Source organism: Ostrea edulis, chromosome 5 (assembly GCF_947568905.1).
Source record: "Ostrea edulis chromosome 5, xbOstEdul1.1, whole genome shotgun sequence".
In the NCBI taxonomy this organism is placed as follows: domain Eukaryota; kingdom Metazoa; phylum Mollusca; class Bivalvia; order Ostreida; family Ostreidae; genus Ostrea; species Ostrea edulis.
In genome coordinates, this window is record NC_079168.1 from 37,913,244 (window position 1) to 37,940,314 (window position 27,071).

The following is a 27,071-nucleotide window of genomic DNA, read 5'->3' on the forward strand; positions in this document are numbered from 1 at the left end:
TGTTTATCTATATCAGTATTCCGGGTTGTTAATGTTTATCTATGTCAGTATTCCATGCTGTTAATGTTTATCTATGTCAGTATTCCAGGCTATAATAGGTATGTTTATTTATGTCAGTACCCCAGGTTGTTAAATGTTTATCTATGTCAGTATTCCGGGCTGTAATGGGTATGGTTATGATTGTATTTACATGAAGGTGTTTACAATTAAGTTGTAACAACACATGCAAGTTTTGCATCAACAAAAAAAAAAGCGGGGAGGGGGGCTTGAAAATAACCACAATTCAATTTTGAATTGAATTGATTCATCATGCAGCCTAGTTTTGGGAATAAGACAGCGGTCACAGGTCAAAGAATATAAACATTTGATTTGTTTAAATCTTATACATGAGTTGTTCTTCAGAAAAAAGAAGATATGAGAAAGATATCAAAATAAGCCTGTAGGACTTCGTGTAGTGCTGTGGAACTATTCACATATAAATTGTAGTAAACAAATAAATAAATAATGAATGTTTATTCGGATATACATACATACAAACATACATGCATAAGATACCATAGGCGTAGCTTGGGTTCGAATATTACCGAGGCAGGGGGGGGGGGGGGGGGGGGGGGGGGGGCGCAGCCCCCCAGAAGCTATCGACATTTTAACAACGTAAAAGGTGTTTTTTTTTTTTTTTTTACCGAGGCAGCTGCCTCGGTTGCCTCAATGGAAGCTACGCCACTGGATACCAAGGTTAAACCATGAAAGCTCGAAAGCTTATTTCCAATGAGGTCCTTTGATGCACGGATGTTTGCGCTAGGGGGTCATTTAGTACCCTGGGGAAAAGTCACATGGTCACATGAGGGTGTAATCTACCTTAAATTGTATAATCTACAGATAAGTAAATTTTGAAGGGAAAAATCATATTTTTACTGGAATTATTATATTTTTTTCTCTATTTCCTCGTTATGTAAACATGATATCCAGAACAAGCGGCTAAGTCACCTTTGAAAGCCAGAAAATTCAAGATATCACGAAGCGATTGTTGTACAACTTAACCGATCATACACAACCGGAAATTAATAATTTCCCTCCCACCTGACAGTGAATTGTTTTCAATTGAAAGAAACGATGTAAACTGTGATTTCATCTGACTGGCAAGCCTTGCAAAGGCTGTGTGATGTAGATAGAAATGGCTAACGATATTTCTGAAGCCTTTGGGATACCGACGAAGTTTCTGAAGCCTGTTTCAGCGACAAAGTTTTTGGGATTGGTAACAATAGTCACTTAGTATTTTGACAAGAAAAACTTTATTTCTTGGACACGTGTTGGACAATAGAGTACCTAAAATATACAGGGTTGAATAACACCCTTTCGGTACCAGGGTCTGTTCCTTTGGAATGGACGACATTTTGGAGAATTTATGTTCTGATTTTAACAGGTCCAAAGGCTATTTCTACTTACGTAGCTACTTATAGCTACATAGGTATTTAAATCTACTCCAGGTAGCTATTTTTACCTACTTTTTCTTTTACTTGCATTTAGTGGCCAAACGCAGGAATGGCGCAATATGGTGTATACCAAATTTCTTTATTCACTTACGTACACTGACGATGAATACCAGTCCACAAAAATATTGGACAAAAAATGATTACTTTCTAACCTTTCAAATTTGCATCAATAGCTGTATCCAGTTCCATTTTCTAGGAGCTTAGGATCAAAGCTACGAGATAAGAAGTCAAGAATGTCTTACAAATCTGTATTAATATTAAAGTTTACCGTCATGCATTTTTAAATCAAAGGTTTTTGGGGTGATTTTTCATGCATTTCCTCTTCGACTACATTCTCCACCCTCTTAAAGTATTCAAATTTACACTCTAAATAAATTGTTCTATGACCTATAAATCTTAGAGCATCAACTGTGAAAGTCTCATTTATTTTTGCAAAAGGGCCAATTTTAGTACTTTGTAGCTCTAGTCCTTTACATTCTGAATTTTGCCGTGCACGTGCACAGCATGATACATAAACGATCAGGGTTGGCAAAAAAGTGGTCAATATGAGTATTGACTGGGCCGGTGATCAATACTGGTTAAAACCAGTCAATACTGGTTGATTGAAAATTATTTGGTCATTATAGTCTGTGTTACTTATTTTAAATGTTTAAGTGACCATTGTGGTAAATTCTGTAATTCATAACATGCACTATCAGTGTATAATATACTTATAAATCATAATATTACATAAATGATGTACAAATGGCTCTGTTGAATTGGGGAAGATGTAAAAGTTTCTGTTCAAATTCCTTAGTTTAACAAGAACTACCTATAAGTATTGTTTCATCAATCTTCATTTTAACTGTTGAATAAACATTTGAGGGGGTGGGTTGGTGATGTTTTCATAACAATAACAGGCACACTGGTCATCTCTGGTCCCAGCCTATGCTTATTAACACCTGTCAACTGTGCTCAGGTAATGTCCAGCTACTTTTTATTCTTAATCTGTCCAGGTACATGTATTAAGAGGTCTATATCCAATCATCATGCAAGCTATACTATAGAACTATGACCCTTTGGTAGGTACTGAAGATATTTCGGTCAGTTTCAGCAAACCAAATGTATTAAACTTATGAAATTACATTTGATTATCTAATGAAAAATACTAATCAACAATTGATCCATATAATGAAAAGACTTAATTTATCTTTATCTGTGAAGAAATGTACAAAAATGGGAAAATGGACAGTTTAAATCACATTTGACCAGTATTGACCACTTGGGGAGTATTGACCAGGACGGTTAAAACCGATTAAAACCACTGGTTAAACAGGGGGCGGTTTTAACCGTCCAACCCTGTAAACGAATGACCTGTTTAAAAGATGCGCCTTAATTATTTTTATTTTTATTATACTTTCATGTAAAATACTCGAACCTGATTGGTCGAGAAGCATTTGAAAAAACATATTGTTACCCTCTGAGAACAGAAAACACGCGACTCAGGGTGATAATATCTAGCAACGGGTAACAGTACTTGACAACGGGTGATATTATAAAAAATTATCACATGCGTCAAATTTATGCGCGTACGGTTCGCCGTAGATTGCTAGACGACGTCGTTTGAGCGTTTGTAATAAACACGAGTACCCGCATCGAAATACGAAATATCGCATGACAGTGATTGATCAAATGTCAACAGACGTAAGTTTTTCTGCTTTCCAGTTTACATAACATTCAGTATAATAAAACAAATATTGCATGTAGTTGAGGGTAACATTGAAATTTTCACCCCTCGAGAAACCATTGTCAACCTCGGCTACGGCTCGGTTGACAATGGTTTTCTCGGGGTGAAAATTTTCAATGTTACCCTCAACTACATGCAATATTTATATAATGTTTTTAAAAGTAGGTAGAAGTAGCTACTTTAAGTAGGTTTAAATACCTAGGTAGCTATTAATAGCTATGTAGGTAGAAATAGTGTTTGGACTGGACCTGTCTAACATGTTATCCCAGTTACATGTGTGTCAGAATAGGCTTTGAAACCTTTACATGTATTAAAGGTCCCATTCAGTCTGAAAACTCACAGCTTCAATAAAAGTTACTTGTTTATCAAATTATGTTACGATGTTGGGTTGTTGATCAGTTTTAGCCTGTCTATTTCGATATTAATGTTATACTTGCGTTTCAATACTTTTGCACTGTATAAGTAAACAACACATTCTAGATGTTAACCTTTTTCTATCCCACAAATAATTCATTGTATACATCTGACAGCTTCATAGGAAAAGCCAACTTTAATTAATTTAGATGCTATTTTCTTTGAGTTTTTTTTTTTATAGTATTTTGTTGCATAGCCCATTTGGATGATAAATCTGGTAAAGTCTTGAATGGATTGATGCATATAAACTGTAAATGTTGGTTTGAAAAGACCATATAAGATATTTTAATGAAACGAGCTACTAGGTCATTTCGGTTTTCAGTGCCGTCAATGTCATGGGACAGTTTGTTTTTAATACAATGCCAGACATTTTCTATGATATATTAACAAAGACTTAACAGGACAGTTAATTTTTTCAATGCCATTTTCCAGATTCAAATTATCAGTCTGTCTAGAAGGGGGGGGGGGGGGGAGGGGGGGGTGTTGTTGTAATCTTGGAAAGTAAATTGGTGATTTCCAAGAACTTTGAGAAAAACTAGGCATATTAAGTGATTATTTAATAATTTTGTCACAGGATGAAATATGTTTAGTCTAGATAGTTTTAGGATATTTCGTACTTATTCATATGATTAGTTAGGAAATTTTCTTTAATACTGAATCAATTTGTTCAATACCTACCTGTGTTTTTGGTGAGAAAATGATTTCTGTCACTATTCAGACTGCCACTGTCTTTTTCTTGGCACTGTAAGATTCTGCATTGTTGGTGGACTTTTGATATTGTTAAGATTTTATTTTACCCCCCCCCCCCTCCCCCTTTTCCCCCAGTCTGTATTCTTCCTGACCTAATCACAAGTTTCTGATCGGTCACCTGAAGCCTTCCACCCGTGAGTCGTTTTCTACACATCCCCTTTGATGGAAGGTCTTCATCCTAATTACTCATTTATTGCTGTTAAATCCCTAGAAATTCAGAGTTATAACTCCTTTAGTTCCACTGACAAACTAAATGTTTGACAAAAAGGGCACAAAATACCTTTTTTTATCATTCTTGGAAAAAACACAAAAAATTCATATAAAATTGTACTGTCCGTAATTGTCGTGCTCTAGACACTCATAAGAGGAACTCGTCTGTCCAATTCAACTCTTTAATTCTAAACTACATAACTAAGCAATTTCACAAACCGCGTGGCTGAGGCTGTCAACATCAATTACTGACTTAATACTAAATATATAGCTTTCGCTGATAGAACACATTCCTAAGTGTGGGAAAACATTTAATCTGAATGAACTATTTAAGATATAGACATTACATCCCTCTTCACCTTAGACAAACGCAAATTTTTAAAATTTTAGAAATGACAGCCTGTTGATTTAAATTTTAAAATGCTAACAAACTCATTTTTATAACATCAAAACAAAATTATAATCTAATAACTAATCTAAGAAGTCAGAAAATTATAATCTAATAATAATAAGTCAGGTCCCTTTTTTTCCTCAAGTGGTCACATAGTCTCTTAGATACGCAGGTGGCTTGTGTTCCCGGGATGGTCTTCTGGTATCTGTGACAGAACGGTCTTTATCAGATTCATCTCTGGATTCTTCTGCGCTAATTTCCGGGTCACGCGATTCTGTTTCATTTTCGCGGTTCGATATGAATTTCTTTACAGCTGTGCAGTTTCGCTTTACTGATGATCCATTTTCATCTTCGAGTGTCACTGCATTCCTGCATTTCTCCCTCACGACAAACTTTTCAGGCGCGAACTCGGTTGACAGCTTATCGCGCTTAGGCTGACGTTGTACAACTGTGTCGCCAATTTCAACTTTGGACTCTACGGCGCCACGCCTCTCGTCCGCCCTTCTTTTGAATTTTAATTTCTGTCTCGCATCTGTTTCTCGTAACTCTTGGTGATCGATCCTTTTACTCATCTCTGGTAACTTGGTATGGATTTTCCGGTTATACAACAACTCTGCAGGGCTTTTTCCAGTTGTAGAATGCGGGGTCGTGCGATACGCAAGTAAGAACTTTGGTAATTCTCGTCTCCAATCTTTACGTTCCGCGTTTGCCGCCTTTATAGCTTTTAGTAATGTTCGGTTTTGCCTTTCTACTTCCCCATTCCCTTGCGGCCAGTATGGTGTGGTCCGAATGTGTTTGATACCATTTAAATCCAGGTATCCCTTAAACTCCTCCGACACAAACTGTGGTCCATTATCACTCCGCATGCTGTAAGGTAAGCCGTGCCTTGCGAACATACTTTCAAGTTGGAAAATGATCCTCTCACTAGTTATCTTCTTCATTATGGCTACTTCCTGGAATCGGGAGAAATAGTCTATAACGACTAATAGGTATTCCCCAGAGGGAAACGGTCCGATAAGGTCTATAGCCAGATCCTGCCATGGCCCGTCAGGTAAAACAGTTGTTCGAACTGGTTCGGGTCTATTGCTGTTTGTTAAAAGTTGGCATTGATGACACGCTCTGACAAATCGCTCGGCTTCTATATCGATACCTGGCCACCATACCTTCTCTCTTAGTCTCTGTTTCGTCCGGACAATACCCTGGTGTCCTTCGTGGGCCAGGGATACTGTTTGCCTCCTGAGGCACTTGGGCAATATGATGCGCGATCCACGTAATACTATTCCGTCAACGACTGAAAGCTCCGCCTCCACGGTACGAAATTTTGGACTCAGACGGCCGTCCCCCGTCTTGACCTTCCTCATAATCTCCGCGAGTTCTGGGTCCTCCGATGTTTTCTGACGAACTTCTTGGATGGTCAGTGCTTTTGGTACAGCATTTTCTGCGATGAAATACGCGTACTCCTCTGCAATGTGGCGTATTCGGCCAACCCGATTTCGGCTCAATCTCGATGGAGCATCAGCAGCATTCTTTGGTCCAGGTATGTAGACGATCTTATACTTATAAGGCTGTAGTCGCAAAATCCATCGCTCGATCCTGGCTGGTGGTTTTGACTTTGGAGAGTAAATGTAGGTCAGTGGCTTATGATCAGTCCAGATTTCGAACTCTAGTCCGTATATGTACATGTGGAACTTTTCACAACCGAACACTACACCCAGCGCTTCGCGCTCAGTCTGTGAGTATCTCTGCTCTACATCGGTTAGAGATCGACTTGAATATGCAATTGGTTTAAACAATCCGTCTGGTTGTTTCTGTGCTAGTATGGCTCCCAGTCCTACGGGACTTGCATCCACTATTATCCTCGTCTCGGCTTTTGGGTTGTAGTATGCTAGTGCTTCAGCACTTACAAGGGCTTTTTTAAGCATGTCAAATGCATCCTGGTGTTTTTGCGTCCACCTCCAGTGCGTGCTCTTCCTTGTTAGCTCGCGTAGTGGGGCTGCAATCGTCGAAAAATTCGGTATGAAACGGCCGCAGTAATTAGCTAGTCCAAGAAAACTCCTTATTTCAGAACTATTCGTCGGCGTCCTGGTCTCTGATACTGCTTGGACATTTTCTTGGTCAGGCCGGATTCCTTCTGACGAAATCACATGTCCGAGGAATACAATTTTCGACAGACCGAATTTGCACTTTTCTCTATTTAGAGTCAGTCCCTTCTCTGCCAATCTGTCAAGCACTTTTGTAAGCTTCCTGTTATGGTCCACCTCGTCTGTTCCGTAAACAATTATGTCATCAGACAAATTTCGGACTCCTTCAATTCCTTGAATGACTTGCCCTATCACCCTTTGGTAGATTTCGGATGCTGAGGAAATTCCAAACATGAGGCGCTTATAGCGATAGAGGCCCTCGTGTGTCACAAACGTAGTTATCTCCCTTGATTCCTCGTCCAGCTCTATCTGGTGGTATCCCCAACGTAAATCAAGCTTGGAGAACACCTTGCTGCCATTCATGTCTTCCAGCATTTCGTCCACCGTCGGGATCGGGTATCGTTCACGTTGAACTGCAGTATTGGCCCGTCTCATATCGACACAAATTCGAATTTCCCCGTTTTTCTTTGGCACAACGACAAGTGGTGATACCCAAGCCGTGGGGTTGTTTACCTTCTCAATTATGTCCATCTTCTCCAGCTCCTCAAGCTTCTTGTTCACGCTTTTTCTTACATTAAATGGTAAGCGTCGTAGCGGTTGTGCTACTGGAGTCATGGTTTTGTCAACATGAATTCTAAGCTGAAAATTTTTAAGCTTCCCTACTCCATCGAAAACAGTATTCCTTGAGGCAACGATCTTATCTATTTCGTTTATACAGAACAAAGGTCTGACCCCTCGACTCCAATACGTAGAACTCCTAGCTCGACTGCTGTATCCTTCCCTAGTAAGGAAATATAATCACCTTTAACGACAGCAAATTCTGCAGATGTTTCACGTAACCCATACTTTGCAACTGTCTGAAAAGTTCCTAGTATTTGTAGTGGTTCCTTTGATCCGTAAGAAAACAATCTTTTGGTATTTCTCGATAGGGACATATTCTCGTTGTTAGCGCGGATGGCGCTCCATATATCGGAGTTTACGATGTTGCAGGTAGCGCCAGAGTCGATTAGCATTTGCACTGTAGCTCCGCCCACATTAATGTCTATCATGCCATTGTATACTTGTCGTGCACGGCAAGCGCGAACTCGTCCTCCGAAGATTCGCTCTGTACTAAATGAACATGTTTTGTACCGCGGTCCCTACCTGGTTTTGTGCGCGGGGTATCCGATTTCGTTTTACACACTTTTGCGAAATGTCCCTTTTTTTTCGCACTTATTACAATTTTTGTCCTTAGTGATTGTACAATTCCTTGCAATGTGGCCCTTGCGCCCGCAACGAAAACACGTGACATCCCTCTGTGAACTTTTCTCACTCCCGGTACTTTTTGGGTGATTCACCGACGGTCTGACAGTATTAACATCAGAGTTTGAAAACGTTTCACTGCCCTTAAATCTGTCTGCTTGCTCGTCTACAATTTCGCCAGCTCGGGCTATATCCATCGCGTTTTTCAAAGTTAGTTCCTTTTCCTTTAGGAGCCTTTTCCTTAATTTTGACGATTTGCACTTTTCAACGATTTGGTCGCGAATATTGTCATCTGGCTTTTCAAACTCGCAGGTTACGGCCAACTTGCGCAGCCTAGTCACAAAACTGTCGATTTTCTCTGATTCACCTTGTGCCGCATTTCTGAACAAATGGCGCTCGAACGCTATGTTCCGTTTTGGTTGAAAATACTCATCCAATTTTGTTTTAGCGCCCTCCAAGTCGTCTCCCGTGTCACCGAGGGTATCGAATATTTCCTGAACTTCACTTCCCGCTGAATGCAGAAACAGAGCCCTTTTTTGCGCTTTATCTGTAATGCCGGACGCTGTTAGGTAGAACTCAAAAGTTTTCTTCTATTTATCCCACCTTTGTGAGACACTGGTTTGGTCACCATTTACATCAAATGGACTTATTGCAGGTAACTGCAATGCCTTTGCCATTGTGCAATTTTTTTATCCTCGTCGCCAATGTACTGTCCGTAATTGTCGTGCTCTAGACACTCATAAGAGGAACGCGTCTGTCCAATTCAACTCTTTAATTCTAAACTACATAACTAAGCAATTTCACAAACCGCGTGGCTGAGGCTGTCAACATCAATTACTGACTTAATACTAAATATATAGCTTTCGCTGATAGAGCACATTCCTAAGTGTGGGAAAACATTTAATCTGAATGAACTATTTAAGATATAGACATTACAAAAATAATTGAGAGCTAGCTTATATCATACTTTCAATGGAAAGATCATACTTCGTAAGAGGTGCTTTAATGTGCCATCACATAAAAGGTTGGTGTAATGAGCCACCGTAAGTGTAGGAGTCGAGGTCTAGGAACAGATCTATGCAGTATAACTAATTTGTTCATAAGGAAAATTGATAAATTGAATTTACGGGGGAAGTGGGACCAATATGAATTTGGAATGGGTTCCACAGCATGGCGATATTCAGCCCTGATGATATTTGAAGGAAATGAAATTTCAATGTCAGTAAATAAATGATTAGAAATTGTATGGAACTGAGATTTTGCTTTTAGCACAGAGTATTTTGCAAGCAAAGTGATTTTGACTTGGAGCACATTGCTGTCCACAAGGGTTAGTTTTTAAACATTGCTTCCATGTGTATACTGTAGGTGAAGGAGCAGTGGTTGTTATGGCTGGTAGAGAAGGGAAGATGTCCAGAAGAATTAGACACCGATATCTCGGACTCTGAAATAGAAGGACTGTTAGCTCTGTCTAACACCCAAACTCCCCAACCATGGGTCAGAATATTCATAAAGATCAAAGAACAATCTTACAATCTTCAAATGCTGTAAGTAATTAGCATGGTGATATAGTCTAGATAAGTTTGAGAATAAGTGCAAGTGTTTTATATTTAAAGATTGTTGGATATTTAATAGAATTGCATATACATGTACATGTGTATGATTCCAATTTTATATGAAACATTTGCAATGTCAATAGAGTTACATGTAGCTGTTAGGTATGTCCAGTACCAACATCATTATGGCCATCCAGGTGATTATACCAGTGAGAACAGGAAATCGTTAATGTTAGGATACAAAGTCCATCAGACTGACAGAATTCCATTCAGTCCATTGTAGTCCTTCCTAAGTAACTAAATGTGTGAGAAGTCCTTTCTAAATAACTAAATGTGTATGATGATGTAATAACTAAATAACTAAATGTGTGATATGTCCTTCCTAAATAACTAAATGTGTGATATGTCCTTCCTAGATAACTAATTGTGTATGATGATGTAATAACTAAATAACTAAATGTGTATGATGATGTAATAACTAAATAACTAAATGTGTATGATGATGTAATAAGTAAATAATTAAATGTGTATGATGAAGTAATAACTAAATAACTAAATGTGTGATACATCCTTCCTAATTAACTAAATGTGTGATACGTCCTTCCTAAATAACTAAATATGTATGATGATGTAAAAACTAAATAGTTGAATGTGTGATGAAATCCTTTCAAAATATCATGATTTAATAACTAATTCTACCACGGTTATTGCAAAGATCAAAGGAATGCTAAGGTCATTATTCTACGATATACCTTCATAAGTATTAAACTGTTACAGAGCTGTTAACTTGTACGGATTGTCCGTATTTTTCATGGATTTTAAAGTCAAAATACGCTCTATGGATTCATGTTAAAAATCTATGATTTTCCATGAATCTGGAAAAAAAATCAGTTTCCGAAATTTGCCGATCGGTAGGATAAAAAAAGCTTGTCAATTGAATTAAACTGGTTTCCCGCTGATTGGTCCAAGGAGAGAAGCGAGGTCAATAGGGAACCAGTTTAGTCAATTGAGATTTAGATCACTTGGTGTTTTGCAGCATGTGCAACATGGACTTCAGCTGCTGTCACGGAGGCAAAAATGACTGCTACAGACACGTTCAGAATAAATAACATAAAGACCTATGGAAGCTGAAAGTGTCTAATAAGTCAATGACAAGATTCATGGATATTTCTAACAACTCTGAACTTAACCGCCAGCGTGCAATAACTAGTAAAGTAAATGTTTGTTTAATTCAATATGGGGTATTTATTTTCGTTCCATATTTCATCAAGTTCAAATTGTTTTGAAATTAAGGGATAAATGGTGTGGATGTAGAGAATATAATTGAAACAAAATTTATTGAACAAAGAGCAAGGTCAAAATTAATACAACCGGCAACCTTCTACAAGGAGAGAACCCCCATGGACTATAAATTTTTTTTAATTTTATCGAAATGCTATGGTATTTTATAAAATATGACAAATTTAAAGAATGATGGAAAAGCATGATAATTACACATTACTACAAATGTAAAATACAAAATCAACAGTAAACAGCAACATCCTATTTATATGAAAACAAGGAGTTGTTCATATAAAAACGGGTTTAACAACCCGCTTAGCATTTTTTGTTATATTCAACTTTTATGCTAACAAAGTGCTCAAAATACTGACAACTTGGTTCTAGAATACTGACATCAGTCGGACGGGGTAAACAGGTCTGCTGTTATGAGAAAATTGATAGGGCCTACACATCTTGCTTGCACTTCGAGTTTTGCTAATACAACAATAAAGCCGATGACTGATAATTTAATTTTATAATCATAAAAATCAATAAAAACATTGAAAACAAATTCATAAATAACTGAAGAACATTTGTCATTCAGTATAAACCAATTGTCTGCATTTCAAGAGCGATACACATGTAAACATGGCGATGCACAGACAAGTTTTTCTTGAACAGTATTGAAAGCAGTTGATATAATCCATTAACATCAAACTAAATACTTAAAATATTTTCTCAAAATAGATTTAGAATACCCTAACATCTCACCTTTTTTGTTAGCAAAAAACAATGCAGGCTGTTTCAGAAAATGCCATGACGTTACAATGACCTAATTTGTAGCTCTATACATGTATATGAAAATGATTGGCTGTATATTTCTGAACCGTAGTAAAATAGAAAGAAAGTTCTAGTTTTTGTGTATGTTGCAGGATAACCTCCTTGGTCTCGAAATGTTGTTTGAAATATAAAACAACATTTCTCGACTGCGGAGGTTATCCTGCAACATACACGAAAATGTGATCATTATATATATTTCTTAAATATATGACATAATCCTTCCTAAATTTCTAAATGGCTGCTGGGTCCAATTTTCTAGCAATGAGTTTGAGAATGTTAAGACACTGATGTCAAAAATGCCACATACAGCCATTGAAGGGATTTCTGTTTTTGTGTGTGTGTGTGTAATAAACAACATGAAATGTGTGGCTTTCTTATGATATACATGTATGGTATTCAAATCCACTTTCGAACAGATTATACTACTGGGATGAATAAGAAACCTGTAATGGTATACTTTTGTTTTAGGACACTGATATAAACAAATAAATGAATTTATGGGTTGATATATATTATTTGGCTGAGCGCTCAGTGTGGTTATGATATCAAAGTACAAATATAAAATTCCTAAAAATATAAAGGATTTAATTGTAAATTTTCTATTATGTTCAAAAGTTGAAACATATTACCCCTCCCTATATGATATACAAAATGGTTTGTAACGTGTCGTGAACAGTAAGACTGATGGATGCTGATTTCAGAATGAAGCCACCAGACTTTTACACGGTTCCCCATACATTGCACGGTCACCTTGACAACATAAGTCAGAGGGTTTACCAGGACATGTGGAACACTGTTTACAGTCGTTATGGAGAAGGGAAGTTACCCACAATGCCTCATTTACAGGTAGATTAGATAGCAGCCAGCCATATTGTTCCCTCATACTGGCCTAGTGTTTTATGATTATGCTGCCTTTGAATACAAAATAGTGTAATTATTTAGTGGGAGAAAAGTTTTCAGTCATTCTGTGTACTAGGCTGGGGCAGTATTATGATACTATTGTGTATCATTATTCAAAAATGACTCGATTCATGTAGAGATATGTACAGTCAGATAGTGTTGATGATTTTCTGAGAAGTAACATGGAATGCTTTAATTTATTAGTATTTATACCTTTTGCTCCTTCAGTTCTTTACTTGGTACTTTCTCATTTCTGTTTATCTAGACACATTTTATGGTTCCTCTTCCTGCTTCTCAAGACACACTCTATAATTTGTTTGGTCTCCTCCTTCAAGACAAATCCTATAATAATTATTTATCTAATCCACTTCTTTCTGTTAATAAGTATCAATTTATGAATATCTTTTCCACTCCTTCAGAACATGCTTTATAATTTATCTTTATGCTCTTTGGCAAGACACACTGACAATTTATCTTATATTCCCTGTCATAACAATATCAGAATCTAGATCACATTAGAATATAACTATTTCACTATATAAGAGTAGGCGGTTTCACATATCAGACTAGATGTCTAGTCTAATCAGATTGATTATTTCGCTAATTAGACTAAATTATTGTATTAATTAAACTAGATACCCAATTTACTAATTAGATTAGATGATGTTTACTAATTAGAGTAGAAAACATTGCTAATTGAATTAGACTACTACAGTATTTAAGTAAAGAGACTATGATAGTAATTATTTCATGATGATCGAGATGTAGATGAGATGACTATTTGTCTAATGAGATAGGATGGCTATTTCCCTGATTAATCTAAATGATTTTTACTGATCAGATTATATTACCATTTCATTAATTAGTTTTGATGACCACATTCAATGATTAGATGACTATTTTACTAATTAGACTACCAGTAGATGACTATTTTACTAATTAGACTACTGGTAGATGACTACTTCTCTTGACTACTTCTCTGATTATAATGGATTTCTATTTCAGGGTCTTCAGAACATGTCTAGTCAGGAATGTGTGATGGGTGGTCTAGATGTATCCGGGTTTTTGCTGGGAGAGAGCTCCATTCCTAGTATTATACCTGTGTATGCAGTGAAGAAGAGTGGGGACTGTGTAATCGTGATAGAGAAGTACATTTCACACACGATACACAGCATTCTAGCTTACAGTCCAGCCATTGTCAACCAGTCCATTGCTAAACCTCTGTTCCTTTTGTACCAACTCCTGAAAGTGATGCTAACATTCCACAGACAGCGGGCTAGAATTGGGGACCTCAGTATTCACAATGTATTAGTGGACTCAAATCTTTGGATCTACAAGTCTGCGGTGTTGACAAAGGTTCCGACATTGGAGAGTCAACTAAAGTTGGACGAGAGTTGTACAAATATGGAAACGGTCACCAATTCCAGGATTGACATGACACTACTGGAGAAGATTGAGAACATGGAACCCTTGCAGTTCCAGCATTACTACAATCAGCTGAGTGTAGAACTGGGGGATTTACCAATCTTAGTGGATATGTGGGTAAACAGAAAAATCTCCAATTTCAAATATTTGTTGATTTTAAATCATTTGGCTGGACGAAGAATGGGCGACCCGAATCACCACCCTGTATTGCCATGGGTGATGGATTTCTCTGGTTCAGATACGGGTCTGCGTGATCTCACAGTGTCAAAGTTCAGACTAAACAAGGGAGACCACCAGCTGGATCTGACCTTCCAGACTTTTTCCAGTGACCACATTCCTCACCATGTTCCTGATGTCTTGTCTGATATCACATACTACGTCTACAAAGCCAGACAGACCCCAAAATCTACATTGTGCAGGTACGTCAGATCAAAGTGGGTCCCTAATGAATATCCACACAGCATGCAAAGAATGCAGGAGTGGACACCAGATGAATGTATCCCAGAATTCTTCACAGAAGTCTCCATTTTTACCTCCATCCATGAAGATTTACCGGACTTGGAGCTTCCCTGCTGGTGTAGGTCTGCGGAGGACTTTGTGATGAGACACAGGGAGGTTCTGGAGAGTGACTCGGTGTCTGAGGACCTCCATCACTGGATTGACCTTACATTTGGGTTCAAGGTAAGAATTGATATCAACGTCAGGTTTAATCACTATCAAAAAGCAGACACTGTGGAATGTCAATAAATAAAATTTCTGCTCTGTATGTACCATGAAATATGTACCAAACTTATGTAGTGGCATGTGCACATGAACACAAAGCATGCAGCTTATAATAATTATACCCTTCTAGAAACTGCGGTTAATCATATTTAGATTTAAGATTTAATGCTTCACATTTATGTAACTTTTTATGAATTTTTTGGATCACCTGTAATCTAAAGTGTGTAATAAAACACGATTACTTCAAAGGTATATAATTATGCTATAAATTTGTATGTTACCTGTTAAGGAAATCTCAACTGTACATTTGAAATCTCAACTTTTCTATTGATGACCAGAAACCAAATTTCATATGTCACCAAGAACGAAGTCTTTCAAAATTTCTAAAAATTCTTATTTCAGCTGTCGGGTTCTGCGGCAGTGCAGAGTAAAAATGTCAACCTACGATTGGTGGACAATCATACCACAGTCCTAAATCACGGAGTGGTCCAGCTCTTCCAGGAGCCCCACCCCCACAGGATCCCCCCGGCTACATCTATGAAGCCAACGGCACCCCGCTTACCAAAGAATATGTTTGTCCATCATGTGTGTAACAACCAGTGTATTTATACATAAAACGATGTGTATATTGAAACAAAGAGATAAGAGCTGAATATTGCAGTATAATGTATAAAGAATGTTGTAATATTTTTTCTCTCCTTTTGTAGTCTCTGCCAGAATTGCAAGAAGAAAGTCATGTTGACAAAGGGTAATGAACTGTGCTTGTGTGATATTTCTTCTGCTCATGTATCTAACCAGATCAATTTTACATTAAATACAAACATGCATCTGTAAATTTTAATTGGTAATTTGCATGATTTTGCTTCTTAGACAAAGCAGAGTGATAAAGGGTCCGGAGAACGACAGAATTACCCTACCAAAGATGTACGATCCTCTTGCTGATCTCAACCAGCTGGAGGCCTCCTACGTTTTCTCCAGTCGGACTTTTAAACAGATGCCAAAGAAGAGAGATCCGCAGGTATATACTTCTGCTCTAGACACATTGTCCAGTCTCAAATGTGGAATTATTGCAGATTATTATCAGTTTTTATGCCCCCCCCCCCCCCCCCCCCCCCCCCGTGATCGGAGAGTAAGGGGCCTATAGTTTATGGTCTGTCTTTCTGCTTCTCTGTTTACATCCAAAGCCATGTAGTTTGCAGTCAGTCTGTCTGTGTTTGTCTTCAGAAACTTAAATTTTGGTCATAACGTTTGAATGCTTAGTGCAAGGGCTCTCACATTTCACATGTGTATTCCTTGTGCCAAGACCTTATTTTATGTACATACTTTGCTGCCATACCCCCCGTATTGGTGTTTCACAAACACATCTTGTTTTTGTGGATGTTTCATAATACCATATATTCGAGAATGTAGATTTAATTGATATTTAATTTGTTTAAAAAATAGTTTCTTTATGAAATAAATACGTAAGTAGTATGCTGTGGATTCAGATTCATTTTTGAATATTTTGGTTTGTCGTAAATTCTTGAAATGAAGGAGCCACAAATACTTCGTCATTGTGATATTTTCTGTTGTTAATATATAAATATTGCATGTAGTTGAGGGTTAACATTGAAAATTTTCACCCCGAGAAAACCATTGTAAACTGAGGTGTAGCTTCAGGTGACAATGGTTTCTTGAGGGGTGAACATTTTCAATGTTACCTTCAACATACATGCAATATTTGTTTCTTGGCCAATCAGGTTCAAGTATTTTACATGAAAGTATAATAATATGCAATATACCCCAACTCTCTGTGTTAAACAGTAGATCCCAGCTCTCTATGTTATACAATAGATCCCAGCTCTCTATGTTATACAGTAGATCCCAGCTCTCTGTGTTATACTGTAGATCCCAGTTCTCTGTATTATACAGTAGGTCCCAGCTCTGTGTTAAACAGTAGATCGCAGCTCTCTGTGTTATACTGTAGATCCCAGTTCTCTTTGTGTTATACAGTAGATCCCAGCTCTCTGTGTTATACTGTAGATCCCAGCTCTGTGTTATACTGTAGATCCCAACTCTCTGTGTTATACAGTAGATCCCAGCTCTCTGTTATACAGTAGATCCCAGCTCTGTGTTATACTGTAGATCCCAACTCTCTGTTATACAGTAGATCCCAACTCTCTGTGTTAATAGTCTTTCTTTGTTATACAGTAGATCCTATTTTTCTGTAGGTCAGACTTATCCTGGACCCCGTGACGGACTCCGTTTGGAGAGATATGCAGAGCTTTGCCTGTTTGGCATGTGAAATTTTCCTGAAGGACCAGACTTCATTCCAGGACAGTTCCTGGTCCCTAGAGGATCGGTTCTCTTACCTGTGTCAGGTGTACAGGGAGAATCCTAATGAGATACCCAGGTAAATGTCAGGACAGTTCTTGGTCCCTAGAGGATTGGTTCTCTTACCTGTGTCAGGTGTACAGGGAGAATCCTAACGAGATACCCAGGTAAATATCAGGACAGTTCCTGGTCCCTAGAGGATCGGTTCTCTTACCTGTGTCAGGTGTACAGGGAGAAACCTAATGAGATACCCAGGTAAATGTCAGGACAGTTCCTGGTTACTAGAGGATTTTATTTTAGAAGATTGTAGTGTCACACCCCATGTAGCTCATTATGTTTTCATTATAAGAAAAATTTGAGTGAGGATCGCAGAAATCAAAATGACTACTTATAAGAGATTTACAGTTGATCAGGACATCAACCCCAAAAAATTGATGGAAAAATACGAATACTAATATGGCAAAAAAAAAAAAAAATCATGTAACTTAAATAGTTATTACAGAGATTGGTATGAAGTAAAACTGAAACTTTCATGTTTCAGATGCATTGCTTCCCTTCTTGAAGAAGTTCTCTATTTACACAATCCTCAGCCAGTTGATGATATTGCCACTAGAGGGCACCTCTCTCTGTTCAAGTACCCCACCGTGAGTTCCCGTGGGTTACCACCCCCAACGCCTGCCCAGATCTTGCACCCTTTTGTGGACTTGTTGCCATTCCCCGGTTACTTTCCCCAACTGTACGAGTGTATCTGCAACCTCAGACACAAGGACCAGGAGATTGATCAGATACGATGGAGGAAAATCAACACACTAGAGAAGGACAAACTAATCAAGGTCATCTCCCGCGAGAAGGTCACCATTCTACAGCACTTCCTGGAGGAGAATCAGGGTTGCTATGGTGAGGAGGGAATCGAGCTGGTGCTGCCTTACGTCCGGGAATTGTTCACTCGAGAGGATACTGCAGTCCAGGCAGCCTGGTCACTGTTCAATCTCATTGGGCAAGAACTGGGACAAAAAGAAACGGCCAGAATCTTTTTGCCATATCTGGTGAGAATCTTCAACGTGGAACAGTCTACACCTAAACACATGAAGATCTACCATCGCCTGTTTCTGGTTCAGCTTCTGGTGAGGCTCGGACTGAATGTGTTCATTCACAACTTCTCCAGTCTCCTCGTGGAGGCTTCAGCAGGATATAGGGACTATGTGCTGGAGGATCTCTATGTAGATAGTGTGTTTACCAACATTCCAGGCTCCCAGAAGGACTCCACCACAGAGTTACCTCCCCTGAAGGAGGAGTGTGTTAGTGATGAGGAATCGCAGTCCTACGAGGACACACTCCCTGTGATGGAGGGAAGTGAAGACGAACTTGCAGAAGATTTCCCATGTATCCTTGAGGACAGTCCACAGGCAGAAGCTGGATCTATTGATGATGAGGAGGACATTGCTCGGCTGAGCGACGCCTCACAGGATGAGGACCGGACGTCGATTCACAGCTTGGCGGGGTTGATTGATCCCGCACAGCGAGAGGAGGCAGTTAGTGATCTGGAGGAGGAAGACTCTCAGAGTTTGCAGTTTCAGGTGAGATAGGATAAGTGATATCTGAGTAGGTCAGACATGGTGTAAACAGATTGATATATAGACGATAAAAAATTATATCTGTAGGTAATACACGGTTTGAACCGGTTATGTAGACCATACAAATGATATCCGTGTAGGTCAGACACGGTCTGAACAGGTTATATAGACCATACAAATGATATCCGTTTAGGTCAGACACGGTCTAAACAGGTTATATAGACTATAGAAATGATATCCGTGTAGGTCAGACTATGTGTAAATGATGTAGTGAGAAAGACTGCATCAGTGATATTATGTCAGCTAGACCGTATACATACAGTGTTAGTCAGAATATATATATAAACAACAAAATCTCAGAATAAAGTGAATAGAGAAAATGGAATGAATATCTGGTATTAAACTACGTAATATGTTTACGGTGTGACCATTTAGACGAGTGAAGACCCATAACGTCTTGCAGCGCGACTTTAGGCAATTCATTTAACATGGGAAATATAAAACGGTTGATGTAAACAGTGCATTGTGATGTCATCATTAGCTGCTATTGTTTTTCTTGCAAACCAATTTATCCACAACAAAATATACGAAGGTATGGAAAAGCTTGTCTGGAATCAAAAGTCATTTGTGGTACTTTCCAAACTATTTATTTATTTTATTTACGGGTCAGTGAAGTATACTGCAGTGACGGTGGCATTTTTCCGAAAGCATTATGGGTAGTCCCCATCATTTTTCAGCTAATGAAGAGCAAATTATGTGACTCAATTGTGTAATCATTGGAGCAAGCTTCTCGAGCTTTGCTCGCTATAAAGATAAATAGACTCACCGTTTTCTCTGTAAGCCTTTAGTTGAAAAGTGTGCAGCATGTTTCACAGAATGCAGAGTTTTCACGGCTTCATCAAAGTTAACAAATTCTGTACCCAGTATTACATGTATGTTGTTGTTGACGGTTAGAAAAATTAATGTAAGAAGTTATGATTCAACCCTTGAAAATATACAATTATTTATAGTTAGATTTAAAAAATGAAAAAAAGGAACAAAAATGAATTAAAATCTTGTAATATGATCATTCATATAAGATTACCAACCATTTATGGTAATATTCTAAACAAACACTTTTCATGAAAAAGAAAAGTAGGTTTGGAATGCAGAATTGGATTTAAATAGAATAGAATTTTGCTGTAGGATGATGCTGAGAGTCCAAAAAGAAGCTCACAAACCGTCACAGGAAGTAAAGGCATGGTCCGCAGTGAGACTGATGAATTTGCTAGAACCATGTCCGAGAAGTCGGAGTCTGAAGTCATTAATATCAAGGACGTTGCCACGGAGAGCATCAAGTGGTTGTCACGCCGACTGGGCTGTGTTCTGACTGCTAAATTCCTGTCCAGGAATTTGATTCGTATGCTGACATTGTGTTACCTTGGCGATGAACAACTTATCACCATCACAGATTCAGGTCAGTGTGGATTTTTCCTGTAAACCACTTTTATTCGCTTGTGGAAAATCTTCTCAAGATTTCATGCACCCCATTGTCACAAATCATTGCTATTGTTTATATGAGCCGTCCCAAGCAAAAACCATGTGAATTTTTTTCGAAAATTATTTTTTGATGTTAAATGAATGTATACACCATAGACATCATTCCCTAAAACTATTAAAGATATATTCAGTGTCGTTAATATTTTACAGGTAATCAAAGACAATAACTATATTTGAGCAATGACGTCGTTTTATTGCTTTGACGTTAAGTCACTTTTGAGAAGTAGGGTGGGCTTTATCCCCAGCGTTTGTCTTTACAAAGGCTTAACGAAATATAGTACTACCTTCAGACTCACCTGATGGCTAGCACATTTTTTTTATTTATTGTTTGTTTGTTTGTGGATATACATGTATGTGGTTAAATTATGTAAAGTGTAGATTGTTTTATTGGCCTTAATGTTGCAAATATTTGGTTCAGGCCCTGCTCAGGATTTCTGCCCAGTAATTGACATTTTAGATTTGAATGTAGATTATTATTATAAGATATATAAAGAGAAGTATATGTCACATGAGAAAATTGCACATTTTCGTTCAACAACATAATAAAAATAAGTAACTGGTTAAAATGTCATCATTGTTTAATAGTTGCAAGAAACTGCTGCTATATGAATCTATATAAACTAGGTGTGGAAAGCAGAGAAATCCTTTTGCAATAGGTGTACAATAGAGAAAATACCACTATAGGAGTTATTGCCCTTGACAACATTTTTAGCTCGCTGGGATAAATGTCCAGAGAACTATTGTGTCATGACCCCATTATAATCGTCGGTGTCACACTTTAAGGAAAACACTCTAACCTTGGCTATCTTTTCAATGAAGGGGGATAGGACTTGATAGTCCACATATAGATACCTCATAACCAGGCCTTTCATATGGTACCAAGACTTGTTAACGTGACCTTGGACTTTGACCTACTTTTCTTGTGCTTTAACCTACTTTTCTTGTGCTTTAACCTTTGCTAGGGCTTCGATATTACCTTGATTGAAGAATATTGAAATTTTCAGACCAAAATGGCTATTGTGGACCGTAATCCTTTCTAGATCACTGAAAACTCTGAGAGTACAGTGGAATCATATGTATATTTTGTATTATAGAGAAACGGTTCAATAAGACATCCCGCCTGGTGTTTGGTGACAGAAATGCCCACAAAGTTTTGGAATGTTTGTCAGAAATTTCACAGCTGTATGGAGAGCAAGTGGTTCTACTGCAGTATATACCCAGTACTGTAGATATGGTGAGTGTTATTGTACACACTGAGTACTGTAGATATGATGAGTGTTATTGTACACACTGAGTACTGTAGATATAGTGATATTGTACACACTGAGTACTGTAGATATAGTGAGTGTTATTGTACACACTGACTACTCTAGATATGGTGAGTGTTTTGTACATGCATAGCGCATTGATGAAAAAGTTTTCCGTCCAATGTTTTGTTTGATACATGCATCAAACAAAGAATTATAAGTTTTATTTCTTATCATTTAATTATGTTTTTAAGATAGAAAAACAAATAGCTTCTCCCATCAAAAATCTTGAATTAGCGTTTTTGAAATGGCGCGTAGGAATACATATACGTAAGAATGAAAACAACAACAAAACGGCATGGCTGTGCGTTCAGGTCAGGAACAGTTACTGTGCAGATTTAAATGGATTATACGCCAAATTAAAGGTGCAATGGTTAAAAGCTGAATTAAATATAAAGGAAGATAACAAGTGGTGACTGGATTTATGCTGCATTGTGTTGGAGGAGACGTTGAACACTGGTTGTGTTGTTGGAACGGTGGAATGCAACTCGAGCCGACATTTCAATATCGAGTAAAAAGTTCAACACCTCTTCATCTAAAACGCACTCGTTGACTGAGCCCCATATAATGCAGTTCAATTTAATTAATATTTACCAGATCAGAAGTCGCCACTTAAATTGCTGTCATGTTATCGATCTTGTAAAGCAGATGATTCATACCAGAAACTCGTGTAATCTGTCTATTTCTACCAGTAAGTGGTCTACGTCATCAAGTTGACTATTCTGCCATGTCATCGCCTATGTATGTTGTTTCTTTAAATTAATTTGTATTTTATTCATATCTTTAGTTGTGCTGATTTTTGATAGCAATGAAAAACAAAAATCAAATGAATGAATTTCGTTATATATAATGCTTGTATGGAAAATCCCGTTCTATAAATAGCGCTAAAATTAGAACGGGGAAGACGCATTCCAGAGAAAAGTAGTCCCGTGTGCTTAGTGCAGATGAACTCCTAACGAAATTTTGACAGAGAAATCAAACAAATTTTTCAACCAATGAACATCGTTTTTAAGTCATCACTTTAAAAGTTATTAAATGGTACCTGCATCAAAAAAAGAATTATACTTTAAGATTTACATAATGTATTTCCTAAATAAGGAGTAAGGATATTCATATTTTGCCGTGTAACCTTGACATTGATTTTTTACCCATTTCCTCAAAAACAAAAATGTTGATACTTTTTTTGAGATATTAGAAAGTGGGCTGTTATATTCCACATGTATGTGCATATTAAATGAGACATAGGAAATGATATGGCAATATTTTAACTCGTAGCTTCAAAGTTGATCTTTGACCTACTTTTTTATAATTCAAATACTTAATTATATAAACTCATATTCTGATTGTGTACATTTCTTCACTGGAGTGTTTCTTGGAGTATCACTTAATTGTCTACAAGAATTTTTTGGCTTATTTTTAAAACTGGCTTATTATCAGAATTGGCATCTATCAAAAATCTTGTAACAAACTGCATGATTGTAAAACTTTTTTTTTTTTTTTTTTTTTTACATGTATGAATCACTTTTAAAACATGCAGGAAAGTATTCTTTTTCATATGAGTAAAACTACATCCAAGTTGAAATTGATGTTGTTTAATGTGCCCCTCTACCTCATTTATCAGAGGGAGCTGCGCAGTTTTTGATTACTGTAACAATATTTTTTAGTTCACCTGAATAAATTCAGGTGGCCCATTGCAATTGGTCTGTATTCGTCATCGTGCATTAACAATTGAACATTTTAAACTTCTTGATAACTACCATTCCAATTCTTTTCAAATTTGGTATGAAGCATCTTTAGGACAAGTGGGACATAAATTGTGAGTTTCAGGATTCCTGCACCCCTGGGGCCATAAGGGCTGGGCAAAAAGTGACCAATTTTAAAAGATCTTCTTCTATAGAACCCCCACATGTTTAAGAAAAACTAAATGCATAGCAATGTAGAGCAGGAAGGCCTCTACTAATATTGTAAATTTCATGATCCCCAGGGTAGAGGTTCTGACTCCATGGTGGGTCCAATCTTTGTATATAGTATTTATGTGTAAAACGTTTAAAAGACATCTTCTTTAATGCTACTGAAACTAAATTGAAGCTAAATGGATATTAAGAATGAACAGGTAGTCCTTTACCAAAATTGTAAATTTTATGATTCCAGGGGAAGGGGTTTGGTATTAGGGTGGGGCCAAAATGGTCAGTGATTAAATGTGTTAACAATTGAGTATTTTTAACTTCTTGATAACTACCATTCCAATTCTTTTGAAATTTGGTTTGAAGCAACTTTGGAACAAGGCTGACATAAATTATAAATTTCATGACTCCTGCACCCTTAGGGCTTTAGAAGCATGACAAAAACTGCCAAAAATTGACCAATTTTCAAAAATCTTCTTCTCTAGAACCCCACATGTGTAAGAAATACTAAATGCACAGTGATATAGAACAGAAAGGCCTCTACCAAAATTGTAAATTTCATGATCCCCAGGGTAGAGGTTCTGACTCCAGGGTGGGACCAAACCTGGTATATCGTGTACATGTATATGTAGTACTGTCTTCTTTAATGCTATTGATACTAAATTGAAACTAAATAGCTATTTAGAAGAAGTAAGTAGTCCTAAATTTACCAAATTTCATGATCCTAGTGAGTAAGTGTTTGGTTCCAGGGTGGAGCCAATATTATTATAGTAATTATTGTCTTTATCATTTGAAAGACTTCTTGAAGTTTGCTGATATGGTATGAAAACTAAATGTGCTTTTGCTGAATACCGGTACTAGCTTAGGTATTCAGAACAGGAAATGTTTAGTAGCCCTTGGGATGAGTGATACTTTTAAATAATACTCAGGTGACCGATTAGGCCTGTGTGCCTTTTGTTTGTTGTGTAATAATTCTTGTATGTGATATAATTTTCTTTGCCAGGTGGCTCTGGCCAAGAAGAGGTTGACCCAGAAAGGAGAAGCGGGGTTGATTAGTGCCCTGGTTCTAATGAGAAACCTGTTACCTCTCCTCTCAGACTCCAGCCTGATGGACACATTACAGGTAGTAATCAAAGGAGGGTAACATTTTTAAATGAATAAACTACTGTACAGTGTATAATATACAGACACATTAAGTTAGTGAATCAAACGAGGGTAGCAATGAATAAACTACTGTACAGTGTATGATATACAGACACATTACAGGTAGTAATCAAACAAGGGTAACATTTAATGAATAAACTACTGTACAGTGTATAATATACAGACACATTACAGGTAGTAATCAAACGAGGGTAACAATGAATATACTACTGTATAATATACAGACACACTACAGGTAGTGAATCAAACGAGGGTAACATTTAATGAATAAACTACTGTACAGTGTATAATATACAGACACATTAAGGTAGTGAATCAAACGAGGGTAACATTGAATATACTACTGTATAATATACAGACACACTACAGGTAGTGAATCAAACGAGGGTAACATTTAATGAATAAACTACTGTACAGTGTATGATATACAGACACATTAAGGTAGTGAATCAAACGAGGGTAACATTGAATATACTACTGTACAGTGTATGATATACAGACACATTAAGTTAGTGAATCAAATGAGGGTAACATGTAATGAATAAACTACTGTACAGTGTATAATATACAGACACATTAAGGTAGTGAATCAAACGAGGGTAGCAATGAATAAACTACTGTACAGTGTATAATATACAGACACATTAAGGTAGTGAATCAAACGAGGGTAGCAATGAATAAACTACTGTACAGTGTATAATATACAGACACATTACAGGTAGTAATCAAACAAGGGTAACATTTAATGAATAAACTACTGTACAGTGTATAATATACAGACACATTACAGGTAGTAATCAAACGAGGGTAACAATGAATATACTACTGTATAATATACAGACACACTACAGGTAGTGAATTAACGACTTAGGTCTGTCGGGCCAGGATTCGAACCCTGGCCGTCCGCATGCGGGGTGAACGCAGCGGTCTTTGGTGTTCTAAATGACAATTAATGAACGGTGAACGCATGGTGAACATTTTTTTAATGGTGAATGCATGGTTGAACGATTTGTGAATGCAAAACTAAACGGAGAGTGCATGGTGACCACACAGAGAGGAACGCATTGGGAAAGAATGGAAAAATGATAAAGTAGAACGTTTCAAGGACTGTAGCTTGACTGTAAATTGATTGTGCATACGTCAACATGTATCATAGGTACCATTTTGTTCCGATCTTTCTCACCACGACAAGACCACAACATCAGTGCAATTAAAGGATTAAGGAGAAATTCACATCAACAAAGCTACACACTATGACCAAATAATTCAGTGTTGATATAAATTCAGATTTATAAGTCAATGTGAGAGGACTGTCCATTCAGTAATTGACATCAAATTTCTCGCATGATTGATTTGATTCTTTACAGTAGTAATGCAAATTTAAGGAATTGAGTGTTTGTCCTGGTATGTGCAGACCGATGTACAGTATATAGTCATCAGACAAGGCAGCAGCATTGTGGCTTACAAATTTCTTATGAAGATCTTCAAAAGAAACTTTGTATCTAATCAAAATTATTAAATGTTTTCCACATAGAATATCTGCATGTCCATATGCACCAGGAATTGCCCCTGAACATCAGCATTTTTTAAAGAAATAAATGTACAGCTAATACTACAGCAGCATCCTGTAGTCTCATTCACAATGCAAGTAAATCTGTTAACTTTTTTTTCTGTTTGAAGGAGACAATCATTAAGGAGGTCTTGGGTCCCACCATTAAACTGGTCTCCTCCCCCTCACATCACTTTCCTGGTGGTAGCTCCATTAGGACAGTAATTTGTCACAAACTGGTGGACGTGGTGTATGTGATTGGCCTCCGACTTGGATTTGAGCAGACCAGGAATCAGTTGACAGGAGTTGTTAATGAATTTTTCGCATCATTCAACCAGGTGTATGGGCAACAATTAATCAAATCTGAGTCATCTAAAAGTTTGACAGATTACAAGCAAGGAAGAGGGAATAGAGGTGAGAACCAGATAACAGCTAGTCTGTGAATAGCAGAAATTTTAAACTTTTCATGAATTCATTGATGATTGGTTATTTTCATAATGTATCTTAAATTGACAAGTTTCAGTGATCCTCGGCGAGATTGTGAATTCTAACAAAAGGACACCTTAGGGTTGCATTTGGCAAGCTTTAACACTAATCGTAAATGGGGTAAAATACGCAACCATTAGATATTAACCTTTCCCAGTAAACATAGT

General features: G+C 37.4%; 1 protein-coding gene across 4 annotated transcripts in view; it reads left to right on the plus strand.

Moving 5' to 3' along the window:
- The first annotated feature begins 670 nt into the window (after nucleotides 1-670).
- LOC125648985 (WD repeat-containing protein 81-like) overlaps nucleotides 671-27,071 on the plus strand; it is a 51,352-nt gene continuing 24,951 nt past the window's right edge. For 2 of the 4 annotated variants that reach the window (XM_056165953.1, XM_056165952.1), the window contains exons 1-13: nucleotides 1,025-1,255; nucleotides 9,733-9,911; nucleotides 12,722-12,866; nucleotides 13,926-15,026; nucleotides 15,471-15,653; nucleotides 15,776-15,816; nucleotides 15,939-16,086; nucleotides 17,279-17,460; nucleotides 17,923-18,958; nucleotides 20,141-20,411; nucleotides 21,589-21,728; nucleotides 24,709-24,828; nucleotides 26,550-26,832. In XM_056165953.1, coding sequence (XP_056021928.1) covers nucleotides 1,175-1,255; nucleotides 9,733-9,911; nucleotides 12,722-12,866; nucleotides 13,926-15,026; nucleotides 15,471-15,653; nucleotides 15,776-15,816; nucleotides 15,939-16,086; nucleotides 17,279-17,460; nucleotides 17,923-18,958; nucleotides 20,141-20,411; nucleotides 21,589-21,728; nucleotides 24,709-24,828; nucleotides 26,550-26,832 — 3,910 coding nt within the window. In that variant the 5' untranslated portion in view covers nucleotides 1,025-1,174. Of the gene's footprint in view, nucleotides 1,256-9,732; nucleotides 9,912-12,721; nucleotides 12,867-13,925; nucleotides 15,027-15,470; nucleotides 15,654-15,775; nucleotides 15,817-15,938; nucleotides 16,087-17,278; nucleotides 17,461-17,922; nucleotides 18,959-20,140; nucleotides 20,412-21,588; nucleotides 21,729-24,708; nucleotides 24,829-26,549; nucleotides 26,833-27,071 lie in introns of all 4 variants that reach the window. The other 2 variants (XM_056165955.1, XM_056165954.1) reach the window with 2 other exon arrangements.